At 39.9% G+C, this 25,157-nt stretch overlaps 1 protein-coding gene across 3 annotated transcripts in view; it reads left to right on the forward strand.

Annotated features, from left to right (window-relative positions):
* The window catches only part of MELK (maternal embryonic leucine zipper kinase), a 75,478-nt gene that overhangs the window by 19,605 nt on the left and 30,716 nt on the right, over positions 1-25,157 (forward strand). For all 3 annotated transcript variants that reach the window (XM_045840541.1, XM_045840542.1, XM_045840540.1), the window contains exons 6-10: positions 307-375; positions 2,236-2,328; positions 6,935-7,033; positions 21,327-21,395; positions 22,838-22,936. In XM_045840541.1, coding sequence (XP_045696497.1) covers positions 307-375; positions 2,236-2,328; positions 6,935-7,033; positions 21,327-21,395; positions 22,838-22,936 — 429 coding nt within the window. The remainder of the gene's footprint in view (positions 1-306; positions 376-2,235; positions 2,329-6,934; positions 7,034-21,326; positions 21,396-22,837; positions 22,937-25,157) is intronic.

Below are 25,157 nucleotides of genomic sequence, written 5' to 3' on the forward strand. Positions count from 1 at the left end.
AGCTCACTCTTTTGGTTTAAATTTGCCTTTAGCACACACTGTTTGTTTGTAGTTGAACCTCAGAGCACCAAGAAGAAAATCGTCTATGCCAGTGTGTCTTGAGGGAAAGCGGGATATAGTATCAACATTTCTCCCCTCTCCCTTTGTGTACTTCTTGTCCTTTCATTATTTTTTAAATTGATTTTCACTCTGTTATACTCAGGCTTCTAAAGATAAAAACCTTAAATTGTTTTTAGAAATGGCTAGAGGTGGAATGTATTATAAGGAAGTCACTATTTAGTTACGAAAGTATCTTCATCTTTCTAGGAAAATTTGTTGTTTGATGAATATCATAAAGTAAAGCTGATTGACTTTGGTCTCTGTGGGAAACCCAAGGTAAGTGCAGAAGTAAACATATATCTGTTTCCTTTGTAAATGCACACTAGGGTGTGTTGTTTTGCACTGACTTCCACTGAGTGTTTCTTGTATGTGCCCTGAGCAGGGATCAAACCCTCAACCTTGGTGTATTGGGACGATGCTCTAACCAACTGAGCTACCTGGTCAGAGCGTCCACCAGGTGTTTATTGAGCCTGGTTGCATCCATTGAGAAGAATGTTACATTTCATCCCTTTTATAAGTTCTCTAAATGACTCTAATATGTAGCCAAGATAGAGAACCACTGCTCTAGGTCCAGACTTGGTCCTGCTGGAGGCCCCACGGGTATACTATGAGAGAATTTGCAGTGCCGGGGTGGCACAGGGCCCTCCCAGCGTGAATGTTGAATTGATCATGTGTTTGCAATTTGAATGTGCTGCCACTAGATGATGCCTTTGTTCATGTGGGTTTGGGGGATTTAGTGAAAATCCATTCTTTGTTATCCAAATGGTTACGTAACTAACAATTAGTTGCATTTTGAGAGATGTCCCCCTTTCCTTATAAAAGTAGGGAAAAGTTCATATGTGCTTTTAAATTCATCGTGTTATGTATTTCCTTAATTTCCATAGTTGAGACTGGCATTTTCCAGCATACCTTCTCTTTGAGGTGACTTTGGACTTTCCACCTCTGCTGTCTGTAGCAGGGCTCCTGGGTGGCTGCCTGTTGGAGGCTTCCTCCTGAGTTCTGTAATGACAGTACTCACAGTCTCTAAAATGAGCTGTTTGCACTCACTATGAATGTTGAAACTGCAGGCCTTTGAGTCCCATGATTATTTCCTGCCCCAATCAGAATTACCTAGGTGCACAAGAAATAAGATTTTGCCCTTTTGGCTGAATGTCTGATTCTTTTTGATTTTTCTCTCCTTCTCTTGGTTCTTCAGAGATTGTTAGTAGAGCCTTGTGTCTGGGTACCCAAATGGTAGAAGGTGTATTTTTCATTGGCTGGTTTGTAAAGATGAAACATACTTTGAGCCAATGTACTGGTTTAAACCACGTTCTCCACAGGAGGCAGTGGAGAATGTTTGTGACAGCCTCCGTTACCTTCTGCTTGTGGCTGACACAGATTGATACATGCAGGCACCATCTAAAAAGCTGCTGGGGGTGGCTGGGAAAGGCCGGGAGAGGAGTGGCTCAGCGTTCTGCCGAGGAGCTCACTTCTGGGCGTGTCGTTGCAGTTTGAAACGAAGCCTCACAATTTCACAGGTCATTTGGCAGTTGTAGAACTCTGTACTACAGGTGTTGGGCAGTAGTACCATTTTCACTGTCTTGATATTTCTGTTGGGGAGCAGAGGAGATTGAGCAGTTTCCTCATTTTACTGGATCTGGAAGCTCAGGTTGTGATTGGTGTTAACCGAGACTAGAAATCAGACTCCCAGGCGTTGTTCTGCGTAGCACATTGCTCTCTTCCCTGTAGGGAAAAAGAAAGCTCCACTGTATTTATAGGAGAGGTTTGATATTGGAGATAGGGTCCATAAGGAAATCATCTTTTTTTCCTTGAGTACCCAGGGTTGGAAAGACAGAGGTGCTTGGATGTGTGCTAAGCTGATTATTATGCAAATGGATGTGTGGGGAAGTATGAACCCGATTTGCCTGAGCCGAGGGGAAAAGGATTTTGTTCGTGCCAGGTTGTAGTGCCGTTGGAAATCCAGAGAAGAGGAAACCGCGTGTGCGTGCATGCATGGAGGCAGAGAGTATTGGGTTGGCCCCAGAAGTCTTTTATTATTTGGGGTAATTCTTCTTCCAGCTTCTCTTTGCTCATGCTGAAAGGTTTAATTCTCTCAAGGGCTGTAATGAATGTGTTTCATTTTTATCTTATTGACAGGGTAACAAGGATTACCATCTACAGACATGCTGTGGGAGTCTTGCTTATGCAGCGCCCGAATTAATACAAGGCAAATCATATCTGGGATCAGAGGTAATTATTTATTGGTTAATGCAATATATAATCAATGTACATTTATTGGTTACCTGTAGCGAGGCAGGCACCGTGCATTGGGGATATAATGATGTGGTAAGAAGTAATCTTGTTAATTAAAGAGTTCAGGCTATTCAGAGAGTGAGATATATAAAGTAATAAATGAAATGAACAACTTGTAATAAATATAATAATACATAATATACCTATGAAGCAGGGATATATCTCTGCAGTCCTTGCTGTGGATGCTTTTGCATTAAACAGTGTCATATTTAAGATGGGTTAGTCCGGCCAGGTAGGGCACAAGGCCAGGGTTGTGGGCTCAGTTTTCAGAGATGCTGGTTAGCACAGAAAGAAATCTATTCTTTGTCCATAGCCAGCTGCTCAAGGCCAGTTGTCCTGCGTAGGAGGCCCAGGCTTAGAAGGCCTGGTCATTGCGTGCTTTACCGCTGGCTGCTACAAGCTAATCCAGCCTCTTCCATTTTTCTGGAGACTGATTTTACTGGTATTAATATCGTAAGAAAGGTTTGGTCATCAAAAGCTCAGGAAATGCTGGCTAGGGTGGACAGTTTTCTTTGGTTCAGGGCATCTCCAGATCTTTGATATGTTCTCATACAGTGTGAGCCTTTGGGAGGGGACCATCACAGCAGCTGGTCTCAATTTTATTTGCCTCCTGAATCCAATTTTTGTATAGAGTATCTTTTGGAGCTAGTGTTATGTGGGAGAAACTTTGAGATATGCCAGTTTACTTAATTTGTAATAGTTAAGATGGGAACTAACTTGTTTTTGGTGACTTTTTATTTGGATATAAACTTAAACTTAAAGAATAGTTGTCAATATGGAACAAGAAACTTTTGTATGTATTTAGTCAATTTCACAATTGTTTATATCTTTTCCTATTTGCCTTATTATCTTTCTCCATGTTTATATATATGGATGCTGTTTTTTGAACCAATTGAGAGTAAGTTGGAGACATACCCCTTTGTCATTAAATACTATGTATATGTTTCCTATAAGCAAGGACCTTCTCATTTATAACGGTACTTTATCTGTCAACATCAGGAAATTTAACATTTGATACAATTTATTTAATCCACAATTCATATTTCAATGGTATTAATTGTACCAACAATGTTTTTTTATAGCTATATTTTTCCTCTAGTCCAGGATTCAGTTCAGGCTCATACATTGTACTTAGTTGTCTTGTTTCTTAGATCTTCTTTAATCTGGAAGAATCCTTAAGCTTTCTTTTTTTCTTCCTAAAAAAAATTTATTGACTCCATGTCTTGGTAGTGTGGCCTAATTGTGGTTGGTGTCCTGTAGGGTCCAATGGCATAGCCTCCCCTATCACCCAAGCTGGGTACTTGAAGTGTGTGCCCTTCATGTGGGCCGAATACACCCTCCTTTTGCAGTTGGGCCTTGGTTGCTGTTGGCAGATCAATGGGAGGGATTTACCCAGGCCTGTCAGCTGCAAGGACTGGCTGTGACCACTGACCACCAAACTCTGCCCCCCATTGGAGGATCAGCTATGCAGGGGCAGGGTGGTGGTGCTCTGACGTGGTCTGTACCTGACCACTGGGTGTACAGTCTCTGGGGTTTCCTGGGTAGTGCAGGTCAAGGTCAGCCCTCACCTGTGTTCTGCCCGGGTCACCCTGCATGAGCTATAAAGCAATCTGAGATGGCTGCTACTTGTGTTGGGCTTCGAGGTTCCCAGGAAAAGCCAAGCTGTGAATCTAGGCTGGCTGCTGCTAGTGCCAGACCTAGGGCCACTTAGTAAGAGGTACAGGGGCTGGGGGCTCATTGATGCCAGCTGTTGCTTGTTTGGGAGAATTTAGGAAGTTGTGAAGCATGAGCCAAGACCAGTCATTCATATGAAAAAGCACCTTGGGTGGGCTGGTCAGTTGGGTGGGGCAGAGTCTCAGGATTTCCGGGGCACGGTATTGGCAGGATTGATGAAGTCTCAGATAAGGCACCAACCTGCTGGCTCTGTGGCTCTCTGGGGGTGGGCCCAGAAAAGGGACAATGGCTTCTGCCTAGGAGAAAGCTGTCCACAAATTTTCGCCTTGGTGCCAGACATTTCAGTTCTTCCCTCTATGCTACTGGTGCCTTTCAAGCTGCTACCCTGTAGCTCGAGGGAGCTCAGAGGGAGTGAGTCTGAGTAAGTCCATGTGTGGATTCTTTAAGAGGAACTGCTTGGGGCTCCAAAAGTTTCTTCCGCTGACTCAGTCCCTGCTGGTTTTTGCAGCCAGAAGTTATGGGGACTTATCTTCCTGGCACTGGAACTGTGGGCCTGGTATGGGGCTGGGGCTCCTCACTCCTGAGATATCCCTCCCAAATTTGTATCCACCACACGTGGATGTGGGACCAAGCTTTTCTGCATTTCCACTCCTCCTACCAGTCTGATGTGGCTTCTTTAATTCTGTAGTTGTCAATTTCCATTCATCTTGATTTATGACAGTTCTGAGTCATGGTTGTTCTACAATATAGTTGTAATTTTGATGCGGTTGTGTGAGGGGGTGAGCTGTATTTACCCACGCTGCCATCTTGGCCAGAAATCCTCACCGTAACATAAAATCTTAACCGTTTTTAAGTGTACGGTTCACTAATGTTAGGTACATTCATGTTGTTGTGCAACCAATCTCCAGAGCTCTTGAAAATACACATGTGGATGTCAAATCTCCATTTGGAGATTTGTCAATCTCCATTTTCATTTTGGAAAAGTTTTTATCTTGTACAACTGAAACTATATACATCAAATGGTTACTCTTCATTTCTCCCTTTCCCTCACCCTTAGCAACCACCCTTCTACTTTCTTTCTTCGTGAATTTGAGTAGTCTCGGTGTCTTATGTAGTAGCGTCATACAGTATTTGTCTTATTTTGTGATTGGCTTATTTCACTTAGCACAAGATCCTCAAGGTTCATCCATGCTGTAGCATGTGACAGGGTTTCCTTCCTTTTTAAGGTTGAATAATACGCCACTGTATGTATGTATCACATATTGTTTATCCTTTCTTCCATGGATGGAGCTGGGATTGCTTCCACTGTTTGGTTATTGTGAATAGTGCCGATAGGAACAAATCTCTCTTTGAGACCTTGCTTTCACTTGCTTTGGTTAAATACCCCAACGCAGAATGGCTGGGTCATATGTTAATGATATAATTTAATTTTCTGAGGAACTGCCATACTGATTTTCACAGTGGCAGCAACAATTTACATTCCCACAACAGTGCACAAGGATTCCACATGCTCGATGCTTATATTTTTATTTAAGTCCACCCAAAATCCTTTGAATGAATACTATTACTCCATTTCATCATATAGAGAAAATGAAGGAATTGAGACATAGAAATTAAAATGCTTTCACAGGGTCCCAGCTGGTAGCTGTGGGTCAAGTTTTGAACTGAGCGAGGCCCTGCTGCATACCTACCTGTACGCTCTTCACTGTTCCGCCCCGTGCTCTGGAAGGAGTGCTAATCACAGGACCAATGCTCACAAGATTCCTCAAGGCTCTTGTTAAGGCTCTCCTGTTTTGAATGCATCTGAGATTTTCTTGTAGTATCTTTTTTTTTTTTTTTTTTTAGATTTTATTTATTTATTTATTTATTTTAGAGAGGGAAGGGAGGGAGATAGATAGAGCAAGAGCGAGAGAGAGAGAAACATCAATGTGCGGTTGCTGGGGGGTCACAGCCTGCAACCCAGGCATGTACTCTGACTGGAATCGAACTTGCGACACTTTGGTTCGCAGCCCGCGCTCAATCCACTGAGCTATGCCAGCCAGGGCTTTCTTGTAGTATCTTTAAATTGTTTTCTTGTCTATTCTAGTTTTACTTTCTATCCTTTTCTTTTGTAAAAAAAAAAAATGCCCTTCTTACCTCTTAAAATTTCCCTAAGGCTCAAAGGAGAGTGGGAGCTGTGACTTCTTAGCCAATAGTGGCATCATTATTGACAAAGGCCAAATACTGCTTGTCTAAGTAGTTAGTGTGTAGGACTCAAGGGGCACGAGGATATCTTATATAAAGGTTAAGCTCCTTTCTGGGATTTTGAGATTTGTAGGGTTGTTTGTGCTGGCAGGCTCGTTTCTAGCCTCTGTATTTGAAACGTCAATCGTTGAACTTTATTAGGGTTTCTCTACGTAGAGAGGACTTTACAGTGCAGCTTATCACATTTGCAGATTATCAGTAGCAAATTTTAAGGCTTGTTTTGACATCCACATGTGTATTTACATAACCCTCGCAGGTAATAAACCTCAGTAGCACTGTAGAATTATCTTTCAGAATCAGAGACCTGACCTCACCTCCTTTCTTATTGTGCCCAATCCAGCCCAACCAACTGGAAATTATTTTTGATAAAGTGTTAGAGTCCAGCGTTAGCGGAGAGTGCACAGAACTGGATATCAGGTGACCTACCTGGGTGGCCCAGGGGACTTTGGAGAGAAGCCTTCTTTCTGGGCTTCAGGTCCCCTGTCTGTAGAATGAGCAGGTTTAATTGGATGATCTTGGAGATCTTTTCTCAATCTGTGAAGAATCCGTGATTCTATTATGTGTACTGCCATTCTCAAATATGTCCTAAAGTTTTTTGGGATTATTATTTTTCTCTCCCTCTCAGGCCGACGTTTGGAGCATGGGCATACTCTTATATGTGCTTATGTGTGGCTTCCTACCATTTGATGATGATAATGTCATGGTTTTGTACAAGAAGATTATGGTGAGTACTCCAAGCATTAATTTCAATGTGAAAGTTTTCTGTACTGCACACTAAATGCTTCTGTTTATAAACGTGCAAAAACAGGCAGAAGTAATCTGTGCTGTTAGAAGTCAGGATAGTAGTTACTCTCTGGAGGTGGGAAGGGACTGGGAGAGGGGCATGGAGGTTTGTGTTCTGTTTCTTGATGTGAGTGCTGGCTGTACTCGTGCACTCAGTTTTTGAAACTCACCCAGGTGTGCCCTTAGGAGATGCGTACTTGTCAATGTGTATATTATATTTCTCCAATAAAAAGCTTAAGAGTAACAAACGGGGAAGTAAACATGTAAGGTGATTTTCGTTTTGTATTCTGAAATGATATTTTAGTCAGTTGTGTTAAATCACATTTTCCCACGGTAAAATAAGAGAAACTTTCTTTTTGAAGGTAAAATTTGGCTTTAAGGTATAATAAAACCATTATAAGCTTTGTTGAAATCATATATGTCACAGAGATAGAAAGTGGATTCGTGGTTTCGGACTGGGGGTGGGCGGCAGCGGGAGCGACTGCTTGTGGGTACGGGATTTCCGCTCGTGGTGATGAAAACGTTCTGGAATTAGATAGTGGTGATGGTTGCCTAGCTTGTGAATGTCCTCAAAACACTGACTTGCACACTTTAAAAGGGTGAATTTTATGTTGTGTGAATTATATCATTCAATTAAAAAAACACAAAGTCATACAGAGCAAGGAAAAGAGTAAAATTCTTTTTAAAGAGTCAGTATTCAAAGCAAGCTAGCCATAGGAGATGGGCACAGACGAAGAAAGAGTGCCATGTTTTGTCTGCAGCAAACCGGGCTCCGACCAGCAGAGCAGCTCCTCTGAGTGCGGCTTGAGTTCAGTGCTGTCTAACAAGTGTCTCCCAAAGGTCTCCTTTGTGTGGGATACGGAAAGGCATGAACAAAGATCTCTGAAAACCGGTCGCTGTCCACCAGGGCCTGCTTTCTTGTTGGAGACAGGTCCAAGGCTATCTGTTTAAAAGGGCAAAGGGCTAGGGATGCCGTATTATTACAGAGGTGTAAATGAAGTCCATACACGAAACTGGCATGGGACTTGGGAGGAAGTGAGGTTTGAGCAGCCTGTGAAAGAAGGGCAGAAGTGCTTCAGAAAGGGATGTGGGAGGGAGCATGCCTGGTAGACTGTGTGAGCAGAGGCGTAAGATGGGAGAAGCATGAGGAGAAATAATGCTAGGAAGTTGCTATGACTGGACCATTGGGTCTATAACACACTTTAGGTAGGGAGACTACTTAAATCAATTCTTGTTTCTGGAAAGTTGCAGAGTTGAAAGTGGTAGTTTCGGGTGGCCCATTGCCTGATAGAAGTCTAAGGGCACTATGTTCAGTCTTTAGTTTTTAACATTTATTTGGCCTCGTAGCTTTTCCTATATCTCCCCTTGGGAATTACAGTGTGAAATTTTGCCTAATATTCATGTAATCACTATCATAGTCAGAAGTGTTAACCTAAAAATAAAAGGCCAAAGTGAAAGGTAACAAGTGTTGAGGTCACAAAAGAATAGCTGTTTGGGAAGCACTGATTCAGGCAGAAACCCCAATGGTGTTCTGATTAGGAGACAAAGGCAGGGCAGATTCATTAGAAAGGGAAGGGGACATTTACATCAATAGAAGGAAGGCATTTCTATTGGTGCAGGTGAGCTAACACAGTGACACTGATTCTAAACAGTGCTTTTAATTCTAAGTTGGTAATCATCAGTCCAGTTGTCATATTTCATGTTACACTCGCAAATGTAAATAATACGATTTGCTTGTGGATGGGATGAGGGGAGTAACCTGAGCGACTAGAAATTTGGAGCTGCTACCAGCTGAGATGGAAAAGACTCCTGGGAGAGCAGGGATGATCTGGAATTTAGTTTTGGACATAAAGAATGTGCCCATTTCATCTAATTTCTCAAATTTATTAGCATGAGGTTATTTATCTACCCAGTGACAAAGTACACATCAGATTTTTATGTATTTTTTCAGATTAGTGAATGTATACATATGTAAGGGATCATGTATTTTACTTCTTTATGCCACCCCCTTCCCAGTTTTTTCATGGAGATGACAGCATACCACAAACACTGTTCCGCATCTTGTTTTACCGCCTTAACAGTGTGTCTTGGAGGTCATGCCACTTCATACACAGGAGAACCTCTTCATTCTTCGTAACGACTGCATAGAATTGCAGTGTATACACATACCTTACTTTATTTAATGGATCCTAGGTTATTGGACATTTAAGTAATTTTCAGGTTGGCATTTTGTACATTGTGAATATATCTGTAAGAAAATTCCTAGAGAAGAGTTACTGGGTCAAAGGGTATGTGAATTGGTAATTTTGGTATTGCTAGATTGCTTTCCAGGGAAGTTCCATCAGTTTATAAAAACTACCAGCAATAGCATGAAAATACCTATTTTTCTATACCCCATCAGTACAGTGTATCACCTTTTTTTATTTTATGTTTAAGATATTTTTTGCTATGCAGGAATTTTTTATCTTTATTTAGTCACATTTATCAGTCATGCATTATCATATCTGGAAAGGCTTTTCTACGTCGAATCAGGGATATCCAACTCACAGCCTGCATGCGGCCCAGGACGGCTATGAATGCGGCCCAACACAAAATTGTACATTTAACCTAAAACCTTTTTTTTGCTTATCAGTTTTTGTTAGTGTTTGTGTATTTAATGTGGGACCCAAGACAACTCTTCTTCCAGTGTGGCCCAGAGACGCCAAAAGGTTGGACACCCCTGTTTTCTTCTAGTACTTTCATGGTTTCATTTTTTTTTAACGTTTAAATATTCAGTTCACCTGGAATTTTCTTTGATGTGGTTATTTGACTTTAAACATCACTAAAGAAGTTGGAGAGATTTGTTTTCATATTCTGGATTCTGAATTTTAAAAATCTTGTAATTGTGATGGCAATACAGCCATATATGTGTATCCTTAGATTTGAGGTTCATTGTTAATAGTAAATCTGTATTCCAAATAGCCTTGCTAATTTCAAGTTCTGAGATAACTCTGATTAGGTCTTTTTTTTTAACCTGGTGTTTTGGCGAATGGGCTCACATTGAGAGGAGAGGTGTCAGCTCTTTTTTGTTTATTATGCTTGTATTCATAGTCTTATCTGTAAGCTGTGGCTTCTTTGCAAGAATCTCCTTAAAACCACTTGCTATTTTGCGAGGATTTCTTTACGCTAAATCAGACACTATAATCTGTAAGTCCATTTAACTGGGCTCAGGTAAGGCACAGTACTTCACACTACACGGCGAGTGGTCTGTCGAGCATCACCGCCCCAGTCAAGGAAGAATCACCTTGTACAGGTTATGGAGGGACTAGTGAGGGTGCCAGTGCCAATCCATGTGCTAAATATTAATAAAGCTTCATTTCTGTCTGGTTTTGTAGATAGAAAATGAATATAAATTGAAGTCCTAATACTTTTTCCCCACACCTGAGAATATCTTCTTACATGCCTGCTGGGGGGTGCATGTGTACCATAGGAGACCACCAGTCAGGAAGAATGAACGATCAGCATCAACTCTACCTATTCTTTAGGTAGCCCCTCAATTGATGTAACCTCTCTCAGCCAAGTTATTGAGTGCCAGTAAATTAGGGATTATTTTTTCTGGAAATTTCGTGAAGCTATGGCTATCAGCATAGCCATAGCTTCATGAAATCATGCATACCGTTTGTTCCCCATTGTCCTTGTTCAGCACAAGGACAAAAGTGACTGTCGGTATAACGGGCTAGGATTGATATCCTTCTGTGAATACGGAGCCTTCTAAGAATGCTTGATTTCTTGGTTATGAGCAGTAGGGAATGGCAATAAGACCTTATTCCATTAAGGATGGCTTTAATAATTACATCCAGGAAAGTTTTGAATACTTGCCTTGACCATACAGAAGTTTCAATAAAGACATTTGACTTGCAGCAATCTAAGTTTCATATACCCTGTGGATAGACACCTCGTAAAAAACAAATGAGGCACTGTATAAAATCATTAACTATAAACTTTGATTTTAGGATAATTATATCTCTTCTTTATAGCAATGATTATATAGGGCTATAATCTTTGATTTGTGGTGTTAAAATGATGTAATCCATATGTAAGAAGAATACTCGGCAGGAGGGCATGCCCTCAGCTCTCAAGTAATATCCAAGCATTAGGGACAAGTTAAATGGAAGAGGTAGGTGGGCAGGGAGTGAAGGGGGTGCATATTTTTGTCTTACCCTGTTAGAAAGTACTAGCTGATCTGTCAAGAAATTATTCCTACCAACCCTGCCTCTTGAGTAAGGAGCATAATGCACAATTCGTTAGATGTGTAAATAGCTAGGCAGTTTAACTTACTCCTTTCTGGACTGCTGAAGGCAAGGAAAGGTTAGGTAAAACCTCAGTCAGTCTTCTTGGGTAGAGGATACAGAGCGGAGGCCAAAGGTGGCCCCAAACCTGTTTGTTTAGATAAAATGTTATTGGAACGCAGCCACACCTATTTGCTCATGTATTTTCTATGGCCGCCTTTGCAGAACAGTGATGGAGCAGAGCCGTTGTGACAGAGATGGTGCGTGCACAGAACCAAAAATGCTTACCGTTTGTTCCTTTAGAGAAAGTGTTTGCGGACTCCCTGTGTGGAGTTAGTGATCCGTAGTAGAACGATCATCCCCAGGGCTTGCCTGTTTCCTTCCTAGAACATCGGCCTGAATCACCCAGCCTCGTAGTTTATCAAGAAACTGACATTTGGTTATTTGTGTTTATAATGAAAAACAAAGTGTATATGGTAAGAAGTTAAAACAGGACTAAGGAGTTTACAATTAAAAAAAAAGCTTCCTGCTCATCTAACCCTCTGTTTTTTTTCCACAGGAGTAACTATTTATAAATTTATAATATATATTTGTAGGACTTATCTATGCGTACATAAACCTTTATGTGTACGTGTCCTCTGGACTTTAATGATCCACAGTTAATGGACTTTGGTCCCTCCTCCTTTTAAAACGGAATGCTTTGCTTTGAAATTGTTTCATATTGGTACGTAGCAGCGTGTGTAGGTCGTTTCCACTATTTTTTTAATGGCTGCATGGTATTTATTGTGAAATTTCCTTTATTTTAAGTTTGCATTTGTCTTTTTAAAAATTCTAATTATTCAAGTAATGCATATAAAATTCTCTGTATAATAATTAAAACATTACAGATAACTAAACTTCCCTTGACCTTTCCTTCAGTATCTGTTCTCTACCCTTCAACCTTCACATTGGTAACTACTGTTATCACCTTGGTTCTTCCATGTCTTTTATTTGTGTTTGAAGTATTTTGTATTTTTCTCTGAAGTGGTTTCATGCTAAAATATTAGTATCTTTCTTTGCTCAACAATATGTGCCATGTTGCATATGACACTATCTCCTTTCTGTAAATAGTGTATCTAGCTCTTCTCTTGTTGTACATTTCAGTTATTTTCTACTTTTCCCACCAGTATTGGTGATGCTCAGTGAGCATCCTTGTATATACCTCCTTGGACATATGTGCTGAAGAGTGGGACTGCTGGATTATAGGGTCTGCCAGTTGAAAAATGAACAGATATTGTCAAATTGTGCTCCAGCACTTTCTCCCCAAATTATTTCACCAGCAGTATATGAGAGTGCCTGTTTCCCCACGCTCTCTAATATTGTCATTTATCAAAATTTTGGGTATTGGTCAACTGAATGGGTGAAAATGGCATCTGATGTTTTATTTATGTGTCTGATTATTAGAGACTTTGAACTTATTTTAAATGCATGTATAATTCCCCTATGAACTGTATGTTCATGGCATTTGCTCATTGTTGATCATTTTCTTATTAAATTATAAGGATCCTCCTACAATAAGGAATAATAATAATTGCTATCATTTATTGCGTGTTTACTGTGTGCCAGGTATTTTTGTATGAACATTGATCAGCTCATTTAACCTTCACAATAAATAGGACAATGAGGCAGGTACTGTTATCGCACCTTTTTCAAAGAGGAGGAGAGTGAAGCAGAGAGAGGGAAAGTAATTTGCCTGAAGTTACCCAGATGATTATTGGCAGAGCTGGAGTGTGAACTCAGATGGTCTGGACAGAGTCTGCGTTCCTAACTGCTGTGCTGTAGAGCACCCCAAAGAAATTAGCACTTTGTTCTATGTGTTATAGTCCATATACCTAAAATTTTCCCCGTGTCTTCTTCTAGTATTTTTACATTTTGAAATGCAAATTCTGTGATTTACCAGGAATTAATATTGGTGTAAGATAGAAACCCAATTTTTCCTTTTTCTAGTAAAATTTTTATTTAAAAGTATGGTAGTTTAAGATTTATAGGAAAATTGCAAAGATGGTAGAGTTCCTATTTATCTCTTACCTAGTTTTCCCTATTATTAACATCTTACATTCATCACAACTAAGGAACCAACATTGGTGCATTGTTATTAAGTAAACTGTACTTTATTCAGATTTCATTGGTTTTCCCCTAATGTTCTTTTTCTATTCTAGGATTCTTCCAGGATGCCATATTATATTTAGTTGTCATATCATCTTAGCCTTCCCTGATCTGTGATAGTTCTAGGGACCCAGTGTTATTTTTAACAAATATTTTGTTTGTTTGTTTATTTATCATATTGTCTTACTATATTTTTCTATTACCATTTATGCCACTTCTAACCTCTTCCACCTCTACCCACCCCTCTCCCCCTCGCAGTCATCACACTGCTGTCCATGTCCATGAATCCTTTTTCTTTTTTGGTTTGATTCCTCCCCGCTCCCCACTTGCTGCCAGAGCTGTCATCTGCTCTCTATCTGTGAGTCTCTCTCTATTCTGCTTGTTAGTTCAGTTTGTTCATTAGATTCCACATGTGAGTGAAATCATATGGTATTTGTCTTTCTCTGACTGGCTTATTTCACTTAGCATAATGTTCTCCAGGTCCATCTATGCTATTGCAAAGGATAGATTTTTTTTTTTTATAGCTGAGTAGTATTCCATTGTATAAATGTATCATAGTTGTTTTATCCTGGTTATTTATTTTAAAATATAATTGCTCGTCCCACTGCTTTCCGATAATTCCTCATTTTCCTATTGATTTGGAATGATAGTTTGACTATATAGTAAATTCTGACACATATTTTTCTGAGTTGTTTATTTCATTGCATTTATCTTTTTGTCTGCTCTTGTCTTAAATGTAATTATTTCAACTACTGTGTTATTAGAATACCATTTATTTAATGTCTGGTAGAATTAGCATCCTCTTTTTATTTCATTTTTCCTCTGAAATTTTCCTGGCTATTCTGCCATGACTTTCTCCCCATGGTGTATTTTTAAAATGGAATGTTTACAAACTAATGGATCCATAATTTGATGGAATAAAGTCTATTCCATTTTTGAAAGGGATGGTTTGGTAACATATCCGTGGTGTTAATAATGGTGAATGAATGTGCAGGATTGGAGAGCTGGCCTCAGGTGTGCTCTTGAAATTCTAATCTAAAAGGTCTGTATTCTCACAGCATAGAAACATGAGTTTGTTTACTGTTTGATCACCTTTTTATTTCTTAGTTTTTTGTGTGCTTGTGAGTCTTATTAAGGCTTTCTTTTTCTTTTGGAAAATGTTGTTAAATTGTAGTACATCTTTGTAGTAGACTATTCTACAGCCATAAAAATGAATGAGGAAGCTCTTTGAATACTGATATGAAATGATATTTGAGAGACAATGTTAAGGGAAAAAACCAAGGTATAGAACAGTAAGTCTAGTGCTGTAAAAATGAAGGGGGAGGGGGAGTATATTCATATTAGTTGCCGTTCTTCCTGGAGAGGAATATGGGGAAGGAGAGATAGAAGGGTGACTTTTCCTTTTTTCTAACTGAACTTATTGGGGTGACATTAGTTAATAAAATTATATAGGCTTCAGGGGTAGGGTGACTTTTCATTCTGTGCTCTTTTAATGATCAGTGTATTGTTTCACCAGTACAAGGTAAGTGTACCAACCTGGAAACTTCAGTATTCTCTACTGTTATTGTTTGTTTGAGTGCAGTAGTGGATCTTGTATTAATGCTTTGGGGGAGCAGAATTACTTTAAGATAATATGAAAGTGTTATATCCCAACAGTAGGTATTTGATTTTTTTGGTAAATCAAAAACATTTCTGCAGTGGGATGAATAGGTACAAAATGTCTAATTCTTGTTCAGTAGAGACTTAGCCTTCCTGATTAATATTATTTACTAATACTCTATATTCTTTGTTTCTTCTCTGAATTTCATTTTTAGTTTTTCATGTGTTTGCAAGTTGAAAATTGATTCAAATTAGGACTTTTATGCATTATTGTGGAATTTAATTTCACACGTTATAGATTTTGGAATTTATTGTAATCTTGGCTCAGAACTATTGTTCCGAATCGCAGTGTAATAGTCTGCTGGTTGAATCTAATTAAGGTGTTATATCACTTGCATGCAGTATGTATTTTTGTCTAGAATGTTCTAAAATGTTTTACTTGAAAATAATACTTCCGTCCGTTCTTGGTGTGACTGAAGAACCCAGCGATATTTGACGCATCGTATGCGACTCTTGTTTAAGAGGCAGACTTTGTGTATTCTTTGCATTTGTTGACTATTTTAACTAAAATGCTCAACTGCCATTTCCAGCATGATTACTAATAGATTGAGTGTTAATCTTACTAATGTCACCTGCATTCACTTGCCATCCCTGCATTCAAAGACAAGCATGACTGTGCTCTAGTTCTGAGTACACAAGTATTAGGGAAGTCTAAATAATTTAGTAAATGAAAGTTGAATAGCTTGAAAGTAAAATAGCTCTCTAACAAGTATAATTTATAATTTTAAAGAAAATGAGCAAATTATCTCTTAATGAGATTATATTTTACAATTATAGAGCTGACTACAGTGCTGTGATTATGTGTTGGAGCAATTGCCTGCCTTTCTTAGCTCCCCATGAGAAATGAACAATTTCAAGCCCGTTAGGATTCCCAGAATTATTTCCTTAGCCCGCGGATCTTTTTGCCTCTCCTACTTGGCGTCTCCCTCCATTGCCTGTTTCTTGCTCTCTTTTGCAAGGCAGTCGTCCCTTAAATAAGCAAGAGATCTTCCCAGACTGAGCTTATACCAGGGCTCAGGGGCACACACCCCTTGTTATCACAGGGCCTTTAAAAAAATTTCCATCACCATTTATACCCCCAATACCCTCTTCCTCCACCTTCACCCACCCCCCTGTCATCCCCACAGTCACCGCACTGTTGTCCGTGTCCAGAGTGTTCTCTCTGTTCGTCGCAGGGCCATTTGTACAGCTGCTCTTCCCAAGCAGACTTGTTCCTCTCAAGGTTTTTCTGTCTGAACCCTAGATACATACTTTTAATATTTAAATAAGGAGCCTTTCTCTCTGTCTACTTCTCGGCTTCCTTAGACCTTTCAGCACAGCACCATAGAAAAAGCACTGTACCTCTCCTCTGGTCCTTTCTCTGCCCGTTTTGCTCTGTAACACTGTTTCTCAATTTTGGCACTATTGGCATTTTTGGACTAGATAATTCTTTGTTATGGGAGCCGTTCTGTGCACAGTAGGATGTTTAGCAGCATTTCTAGCCTCTACCCGCTCTGCCCATAGTAGCCACCAAGTCATGTCAATGAAAAGTGTCTCCAGACACTGCCTCATGTCCCCTGGAGGACAAAACGATCTCCAGCTGAGAACTGCTGCATTATAATGTTGAACAAGCATTTGATTTCCCTGAGATCTAGTTTTCTCATCTGTGTAATGTGGTTAATAATCCCCGCCTACTGCACAGGATAAACTATTTATACATATGCCCTATGTGTTTTAAAGCACTGTGTACAAATAAGATGTTGGATTAAGCCTGGCAGCAGAACTCAGCTCTATACTTTATTTCTGCCAGTATTTCAGTGCAGAGAATGCAGCTGAGAGGGTAGGTCATGGTGCTGGGTCACAGGCCTTATGCCTTGTGCCTTGTGCCTTGTGGATGGTACTCTCCAGAGTTGTTCTGTCCAAACAGGGAAGTGGGTGGGCACATTTCAGGAGGCGATAGGAACGGGACGTGACTAGTTTATGTGTTTCTTGCCAGGCAATCCCGAGTTCCGGAGGCAGCTGCAGTGGGGCAAAGCTCCATTAGGAGGACGTGTGGCATTCCTCAGAACGACCGGCCTTTTTTTTTTCCACTTTACTGATTATTTAGTGCTCTGGCACGCATAGCTTTTGGTCAACGTGCCCATCTTTAGTCTATGGCTTTTTGAGTATCCCTACCTCTTTCTCCTATTTATTTCAGATGGAACAAACATTTATTGTCTCTTATGTGCAAGGCATTGTGCTGAGTGCTTTCACATACATTCTCTTTTATTTCTTTTGTAAACCTGTGAGTGACATTACAAGTTTTACAGGTAGTACAGTAGCAGTAATAGTAATATATGCAGCAGTAGTAGTAGAAGCCAACATATCAAGTTCTTAGCCCAGTACTGTGATCCACCCTAACCCAGTGTGATCTCATCTTAACTTGATTACATCTGAAAAGATCCTATTTCCAAATAAGAGTGTCTTCACGGGTTCTGGGTGGGCATGAATTTGGGGGGTGGAGGGGGCACCATTCAACCCAGTGTAAGTCGTACCCAGAGGGAAGCAGCAAATGGCTCTTGGTACAGTCAGCATGAAGGAAGACCTATTGGAGGAGGTGGGGGTTCTGACAGAGGACACTCTAGGAGCAGGTTGTGATTGGAGATTCAGGTAGGTCATCAGCATATGATCAGTGTAAGCAAGTGGGAGAGTCCTTACCCCAGGCTGGTCTCTACTTTCTATGGCACCTTGGCAAGAGCAAGGTAAAATCTCTGAGGTATCAGACAAATGGTCAGTTTGTCAAGAAAAAAGAAAGTCAGGCACTCAGGTTTTGAATTATGAGAAGCCTTGGTCTCAGGAATAAGGAAAAGTTCAGACAGCAGAGTAGGGCCAATTAGGTGAGGACCTGGGCAACTGTGACTTACTGCTAAGTCTTAAAGAGTTAGCATCTAAAAATCCCCCTTCCTGGGGATAGGCCTGGAGCCTATCAACTTGGGGTTCAGCTGGCCATGGATGAGGGAGAGTAAGGAGAAGTGAGTAAGAGGTGTCATTATTATAATTTAGAAACAAGCTTTGTCAGTTTCTGATACTGGCAAGTGTTAAGGTGCCCTCGCAAGGTGTGAATACAAGTGGGTTTTCTGTATAATAGCTGGTGCTTTAGATAAAAGAGAAGGGACATTTTAATAATGAATGTCATTTATAAAAGGAATGCTCTCGCGCTTCCTAGGAACACTTTGTGGGTCGGCCTGTCTGCTCTGATCAGAGAGGCCGAGTCAGAGTTTGAGCTGTTTTGACGTCAGCACCTTCTCTTTTTCAATTTATTGCTTGGTAAGGCTTCTTTGAAACTTTGACTATTTTTTTAAACATAATCAAAATCCATACCTGTCTGTCTCGCCCCTCACCTTTAAGCTGGACTGATTTCTGTTTAGAATTATGTTTTAGACAGTTCGTAAGAGCAGAGCACCCCAGTGCCAGTGCTAGTCAATGTCTCCCCCACCTGCATGCCTCCACCCTTCTGGCCTCGTTCCATTACTGTTGTCCTGTGTGTGTGTGTCTGTGCTTGCCGTGTCTCCCTGGGCCTAGTTATGTTTCTGACCTGAGTCTTTACTGATTAATTTTGTCTTTCGTTAGTTTTGGGGACCCTCCGAAGTTGCTGTATCAGACTATGTTCCTTAGTTCCCAAAGTTACCCTAGACCATTCTGTGCTGAATGTTACTATGCATAAAGTTTTGCATACCAAAGTATTTGCTGAGGAGAAATTGCTAGAAGTGAAACTGCTGGGTCGAGGATATGAAATTTTAAATGCTTTTTATACATATGCATTCCCAAATTACTCTTCATAAAAGTTTATACTCTCTAGTTGTGTATATAGCACTCTTATCCTTGAACTCTTACTAATAGTGATTTTTTTTTAGAGATTTAATTAATTTATTTATTTTTTAGAGAAGGGAAGGGAAGAAGAGGGAGAGAAACATCAATGTGTAGTTGCCCCACTGGGGACCTGGCCTGCAACCCAGGCATGTGCCCTGCCCGAGAATCGAACAGGCGACCCTTTGGTTTGCAGGTCGACATTCAGTCCACTGAGCCACATCAGCCAGGGCAATAGCGATTATTTTTAAAGTTTGTCAGTTTGATAGGCAACAGATGCTATCATATATTTGTTTAAATTAATTACTTTTAAATTAGTAGATTAGTTTAACATTTTCATGTTTATTGGCCATTTGAAAGTTCTCATTTTGGGCATTACCTTTGACTATTTGCCCCTTTCTTTTGGAATGTATGCTTTTTTAAAAATCCCATTTCTTCAGTTATTAAACAAATATTAATTGAGCATCTTTTATATGCTAGGGCCAGACATAGTCTAGGTAAACAGCACGGACAAAATCCCCGTGATTAAGAAGCTTATATTCTAATGTAGTGAGGCAGGAAATAAACAAGTAAATATGTCATTTGACAAAGAAAAGTAGGCATGAAGTGATGGGATAGTGGAGGAGATGCTGTTTCTAAAGGTGGCCAGGGGAGGCCTCACTGATGCCACTAGTATTTTAGTACAAATCCCAAGATTAAGGCACAAGCACTGGTGATATTTGGGGAAAGCTTTGTAGGTGGAAGGAACAAAGCGTGCAAAGGCCCTAAGGCAGGACTGTGACTGGTGTTTGATTTAGGTTTACTCTGGGTGGAGCTGGGGCTGTATGGGAGAGTTAGGAGGTGAATTTGAGGGGTAGCAAGGAGCAGACTAGATGTGGGGATTCAGACCAGGTGGGACCTGGGAGCAGCCAGAGTGAGGAATAAGCAATTCATGGATCGGGCAGCGTCCCACCTAGCAACTGGAAAGGTACTCCCAGGCCAGATGTTTAAAGAACATTGGTGGTGGGTGGTAAGTGGAGACCAGGTTGGGGGAACAATGGTGGAATCAGGAAGACCAATTAGGAGCCTTCTTGCTAGGAACCACTTAGGAGTGTGCCAGATGAGAGAGTTCGGTGATGTGGAGGCAGTGACAGGTGAATCTGGACATATTTTGAATGTACAATCAATAGATTTTGCTGATGGATTGGGTGTGAAGTGTGGGAGAAAGAGGAGCTGAAGATGACTCCAAGGTATTGGGCCTGAGCAACTGATAACGCAGGTGCCACTTGCTGAGATGGGGGAAGAAATGTGGGAAAAACAGGTTTGGCGCTGGTAACATTGTAACGATTTGTGAGAGCATTTTTATGTGATGAAATGTACTAATCTTTTATCATTTAGGTAGAAATGGTTTCTTTCTCCTCAATTTGCTGATAATTAACCTTGTTAGTGGTGGGTTTTGCTGTACAGAAATGCCAGCTATTTATTTCGTCATCTGTTAGACTTCACAGTTTTTGGTTTTGCTGTCATGTCTAGAAAGATTCTAAAAATAATCACCTGTGCTTTCTTCAGGTACTCTTATGGTTTTGTATGTGCATTTAGCTCTTTAATCTGGGTGGAGTTAATTTTGGGGTAGGCTGTGAATTAGAGTTCAATCTTAATTTTTCTCAAATAATTAACCTGTTATCCTGGCATCATTAAACAGTTTGTTCTTCTCTAAGAGAAATAAATGATTGTATCATTTCCTCTGAATCAGGCAACAGTGGTGTGTGGCGGGTTGTGTAGAGGTATTTTATCATGTGTTAGTGTTCAGCAAATCCCTGGCCATCGACTAAAAAAGTTGATGACATGGTGATTATAATTACCGAATATTCCATCCCCAAAAGAGGTACTTGCCTTAGAAGGTGGCTTTCATTGGATTCCCTCAATGATGATGAACTCTGCCTTGTGGATGACATGTGACCCCTTCTTAACCACACAGGCTGCGTTCTGTCACCAAATATGCTTTTCTGCTACCTTATTTTGTCAACTGATAATTGTTCCAAGATTCTAAACTGAAATTTGCTTCAACAATACTTCCAAAGCCCTATAACCTTCGTGTTTTCCCTTCCACAGCCTCTGTACTCCAGTCCTTCTCTGCTATGTGGGTCATTTAGAGGTGGTAATAGCATTTAATGAGCCGGATTTTTTTCTTTAAGGCAAGAAGTGGATTTCTTATGTCATTAATAATATTTATTGAATTTTATAGTTGGGTGAAGTCTTCAAGCTTGGAAGTAAACCTCCAGCATGTTGTTACCTTAGAAATTTGTGTCAAGGCTGATTGAACCTAACTCTTTTAAATGTTTTTTTTTTTTTTTTCAGAGAGGTAAATACGAGGTTCCTAAGTGGCTCTCTCCCAGTAGCATTCTGCTTCTTCAACAAATGCTACAGGTAAACTTTGTTACTTAGTATTTTTAAATAAGAAGTCTGTTGAAATTACTTGACCCAACTTTAAAGAGTCTGTGGTCCTTCTGTATTTGGAGGACAGCACCATTTATCTATTAGCTTAAAAAATTGCATTCATTATGTCTGCTGTGCAAATATCCTCTACTAGACGCTTTCTTAATTCTGTTGCAAATTAATTTTCTTTTAGCCCTCTATTGCCTGCCTTTGCTGATATGGTTTCTCTTCCTTTTTCTTGGGTATCGTCTATTTTCTCTCATCAGCTCTTACTCCAACTCTTGTACATTAGGTAGGTAGTAGATACTTAATGGATGCTTGAATGAGCTCCTGTACAACTGAGTGGGCCTCGTGATCTAGTGTAGTGGTTCTCAAACTTTAGCATGTGTTGCAGTTGCCCTATGGTCCTGTTAAAACCCAGACCTCTGGGTGCCACCCAGGGGGTGTCTGACTCAATAGATCTGGGGCAAGACTAAGAATTTGCACTTCCGACAAGCTCCCAGATGGCACCAATGCTGCTGGGACTCACTGTGAGAACCGCTGATTTAGTGGGATGGCCTCTGAGAGTGAAAGACGGAAGTCGGGAATGCTGAGGCCTGGCATCCTCCCTGCCAGTCAACTCACCTGCCACCTACCTGAGTTCTGACCTATGAAAGGGTGACTGTGGGCCAGGCCTCACGGCTCCTCTGTATTGTTATGAGGATAAAATGAGATTAATAGGAAGCACTTTGAAAACACTTTGAGTACCTTATTAGTGCAATTTTTTTTCATTATTGTGTATTCAGAATATCTCCCAGTTTTTCCATCTATTAAATGCCATCTCCATGTTTTATTCAAAATTTACCTCAGGCTCACCCCCCTTGTTTAAGTAGGGCCAGACCACCAAATCTCTATAACGAGATTGAAAACACCTCATCCTTTCTTCTAAACGCCAAAAAAACTTAATCTTTGTTGATTAATTTTCCTCTCCTCATATTTGAAAATTACAAATGGAAAAGAAAGGTGCGCTTTTCAACTTGTTCTATGTGATTGTAAGCTCTTCGGGAGGTAGAGATTGCATATTCAGTATGAATGCCCTGCATTGTGGCTGTTTGAATATTAAATTGGTGAATATTTCCTGTGAATAGGTTTTCCAGCAAAAGACTATTACATCATACAATAGATTGACTGAATTTCATGAATAATGTCCATACCAATGAAGTTCGTGTTTGTTAAACATTCATCTTCTAAGCCTATGTTGGTTGCTATAGTTTTCTTGCCTCTATCGCCTTTTTAAAAGAATTTATTCCAAGGCCATTTTAAGGTCTTTGACAGCATTTTTGTGATGATAAAGTTTACATCTATTTTGATGAATTTCAAGTTCTCAGGAGAAGAGTTGTTCTGTGTTCTTCGTTTGGAATGCTAATCTCTAGCTACTTCTCAATGGCCACTAGGTGGACCCAAAGAAACGGATTTCTGTGAAAAACCTATTGAACCATCCCTGGGTCATGCAAGATTACAACTGTCCTGTTGAGTGGCAAAGCAAGAATCCTGTAAGTAAAATGAAATCCAGTAGAAATTTTTAAAAACTTTATGTGATCTTTGTGTGAATTCATAACCCACAATGATAACATCTACAACATAAAATGTACTTCACAGACTTACTCGTAAGATTGGTGTTTGGGAGACTCACAACCTAATTATATACTGCATTTGCCTGTTTATCTCTAGGAGAGTGGTTATTAACCTGGACTGGGCATGAGAATCACTGGGACCTTAAAAAAGATGCGTGTGCTCCATTCCAGAACAATTAATGGGTAGTGTTAAAGCTCCCAGGTGTTTCTCGTGTGTAATCAGGCTTGTGACCAGTGCTCTGAGAATCGTGGGCAAGTTACTTAACTTTGCCAAAGCTGCTTGTTCGTCTGTAAAAAGTAGGTTAAACCAGTTATCTACTTCCCAGAGTAGTAACGAGGTTATAGTTAGGTTCCTAAACTTTTAAGTTTGGAGACTCGTTTATGCTCTTAATATTTGTTTATTGATTCATTTCAAAGTAACAGTTGTAAACCTATTACATTTTATCACAAATACACATTTTTATGAAAAATAAAAATAAATTTAGTAAGAAGAGTAGCATTGCTTTACATTTTTGCAAATTTCTTTAAAGTCTAGCTTAATAGAAGACACTGGGATCTGATCTGCATTCAGTCAATTTTGATTAAAGCATACAGAAGAAATGCAGCCTCACACAGCTATGTGGTGGGAAAATGGATAAGTATTTTAATTACTTTTTCAGACAGTTGGGGATAGTCTTTGATATTCCATTAAAACTTGACAAGTGGCAGTTTTCTAAAGGTTAGTGGCACGTGGAGCCTGACACCACATCAATGAACTTTTTTATTACGTTAAAGTCCACTAGTCTGTTGGATCTTTTCCCACATAACATTAGGCATCGGTCATTTGGAAAATACCTGTTCACTTATTCATGCAGATGTTCCAAATATTAACACCTTTCATTATACAATATTTTTTAAAAACCCCACATTCCTTAAAGTCACTACTGATCTCATCAGAAAAGTCTTAATTATTGGAAAACCGTCAAGTTCATGGTGGCAAATATAAGTTTCCCAAAATTCTAAGTTTTGCTTAAAACCCCACATTATTGGCAGCAAATGCTGCCAGTTGTTTTCCTTGAAGTAACAAGTTCACTTTGTTCATTCTTGATAAACCATCCACCCGATATCCAAGTCTAAATAAAATTAATACTTTTTACTGTGTCATCAATGATATTCTTCATTGAAACTGGATTTTCTTTTAACCGAGTGCACTGCAGAGAATATAGTGTGTTCGTCAGTTTGGTGCCTTTGCATTGATTTTTTCACTTGGGCTCCGGCAGTTTTACTCATCACTGCTTCTGTCCCATTGGTGCAAATGTTAACGCTGTGAACAATGAAAAACTGTATTATTATAAAAATAGTTTTGTCCTTGGAGATCCTCAGGGGTCTTTGGACCACACCTGAGAACTGGTCTAATATGTATATGAAAGGACTTTAAGATAAAGTGCTATGCAAGTTTAAGCAATCATTTAAATAATTATTCCTACATTAATGTAAAAAAATATTTTTTAAGCAAATGGCAACTTGAACTTGGTAAAAATATGAAGATTACTAAAGGACATGTAGACTTTGTATAATAGTTAACTATTGCTGTTTTAAAAATCACTCCAAAATTTAGTGACTTAAAACAATAGTAATGAACAATTCTGTAGATCAGCAGTTTGGGCTGGCTCAGCCAGGTGGTTCTATGTGGGTCTTAACCTCGGCCTGCTCGTGTGACTGCATTCTCCTGGTGCCTGAGCTGTGGTGGTGTGGTCCGGGTGTCACCCAAAAGACCAGCTGTTTGTGCTGGCTCTTTGTTGGGCCACACTGTGTACAGTTGACTAGCCTGGGCTTCTTGATATGATGGCTGGGTTCCAAAAGAAACAAGAAAGTGGACAAGCCCTAGTGCTCATCTTTTAAGCCTCTGCTTGCATCCTGTTGACTAATGTCCCATTATCCAACGCAAGCCACATGCCAAAGGCCAGAGCACTAGGGAAGGTGTACCCTTTAAGGTGGATAAAATTCTTCTCCCCTATTGATAAATACGGAAATGGAGAAATGGAAAAAAAAACTATTTAAAAAATAAATTTAGTGAGAAGAGTGGCATTGCTTTACGTCTGTGTGAATTTCTGTTACGTTTGGCTTTAATAGAAGACACTCATCCGAGTGTCTCATCTGC

This window comes from Phyllostomus hastatus, unplaced genomic scaffold (assembly GCF_019186645.2).
Source record: "Phyllostomus hastatus isolate PE091 unplaced genomic scaffold, TTU_PhHast_1.1 phas_contig_34, whole genome shotgun sequence".
Taxonomy (NCBI): domain Eukaryota; kingdom Metazoa; phylum Chordata; class Mammalia; order Chiroptera; family Phyllostomidae; genus Phyllostomus; species Phyllostomus hastatus.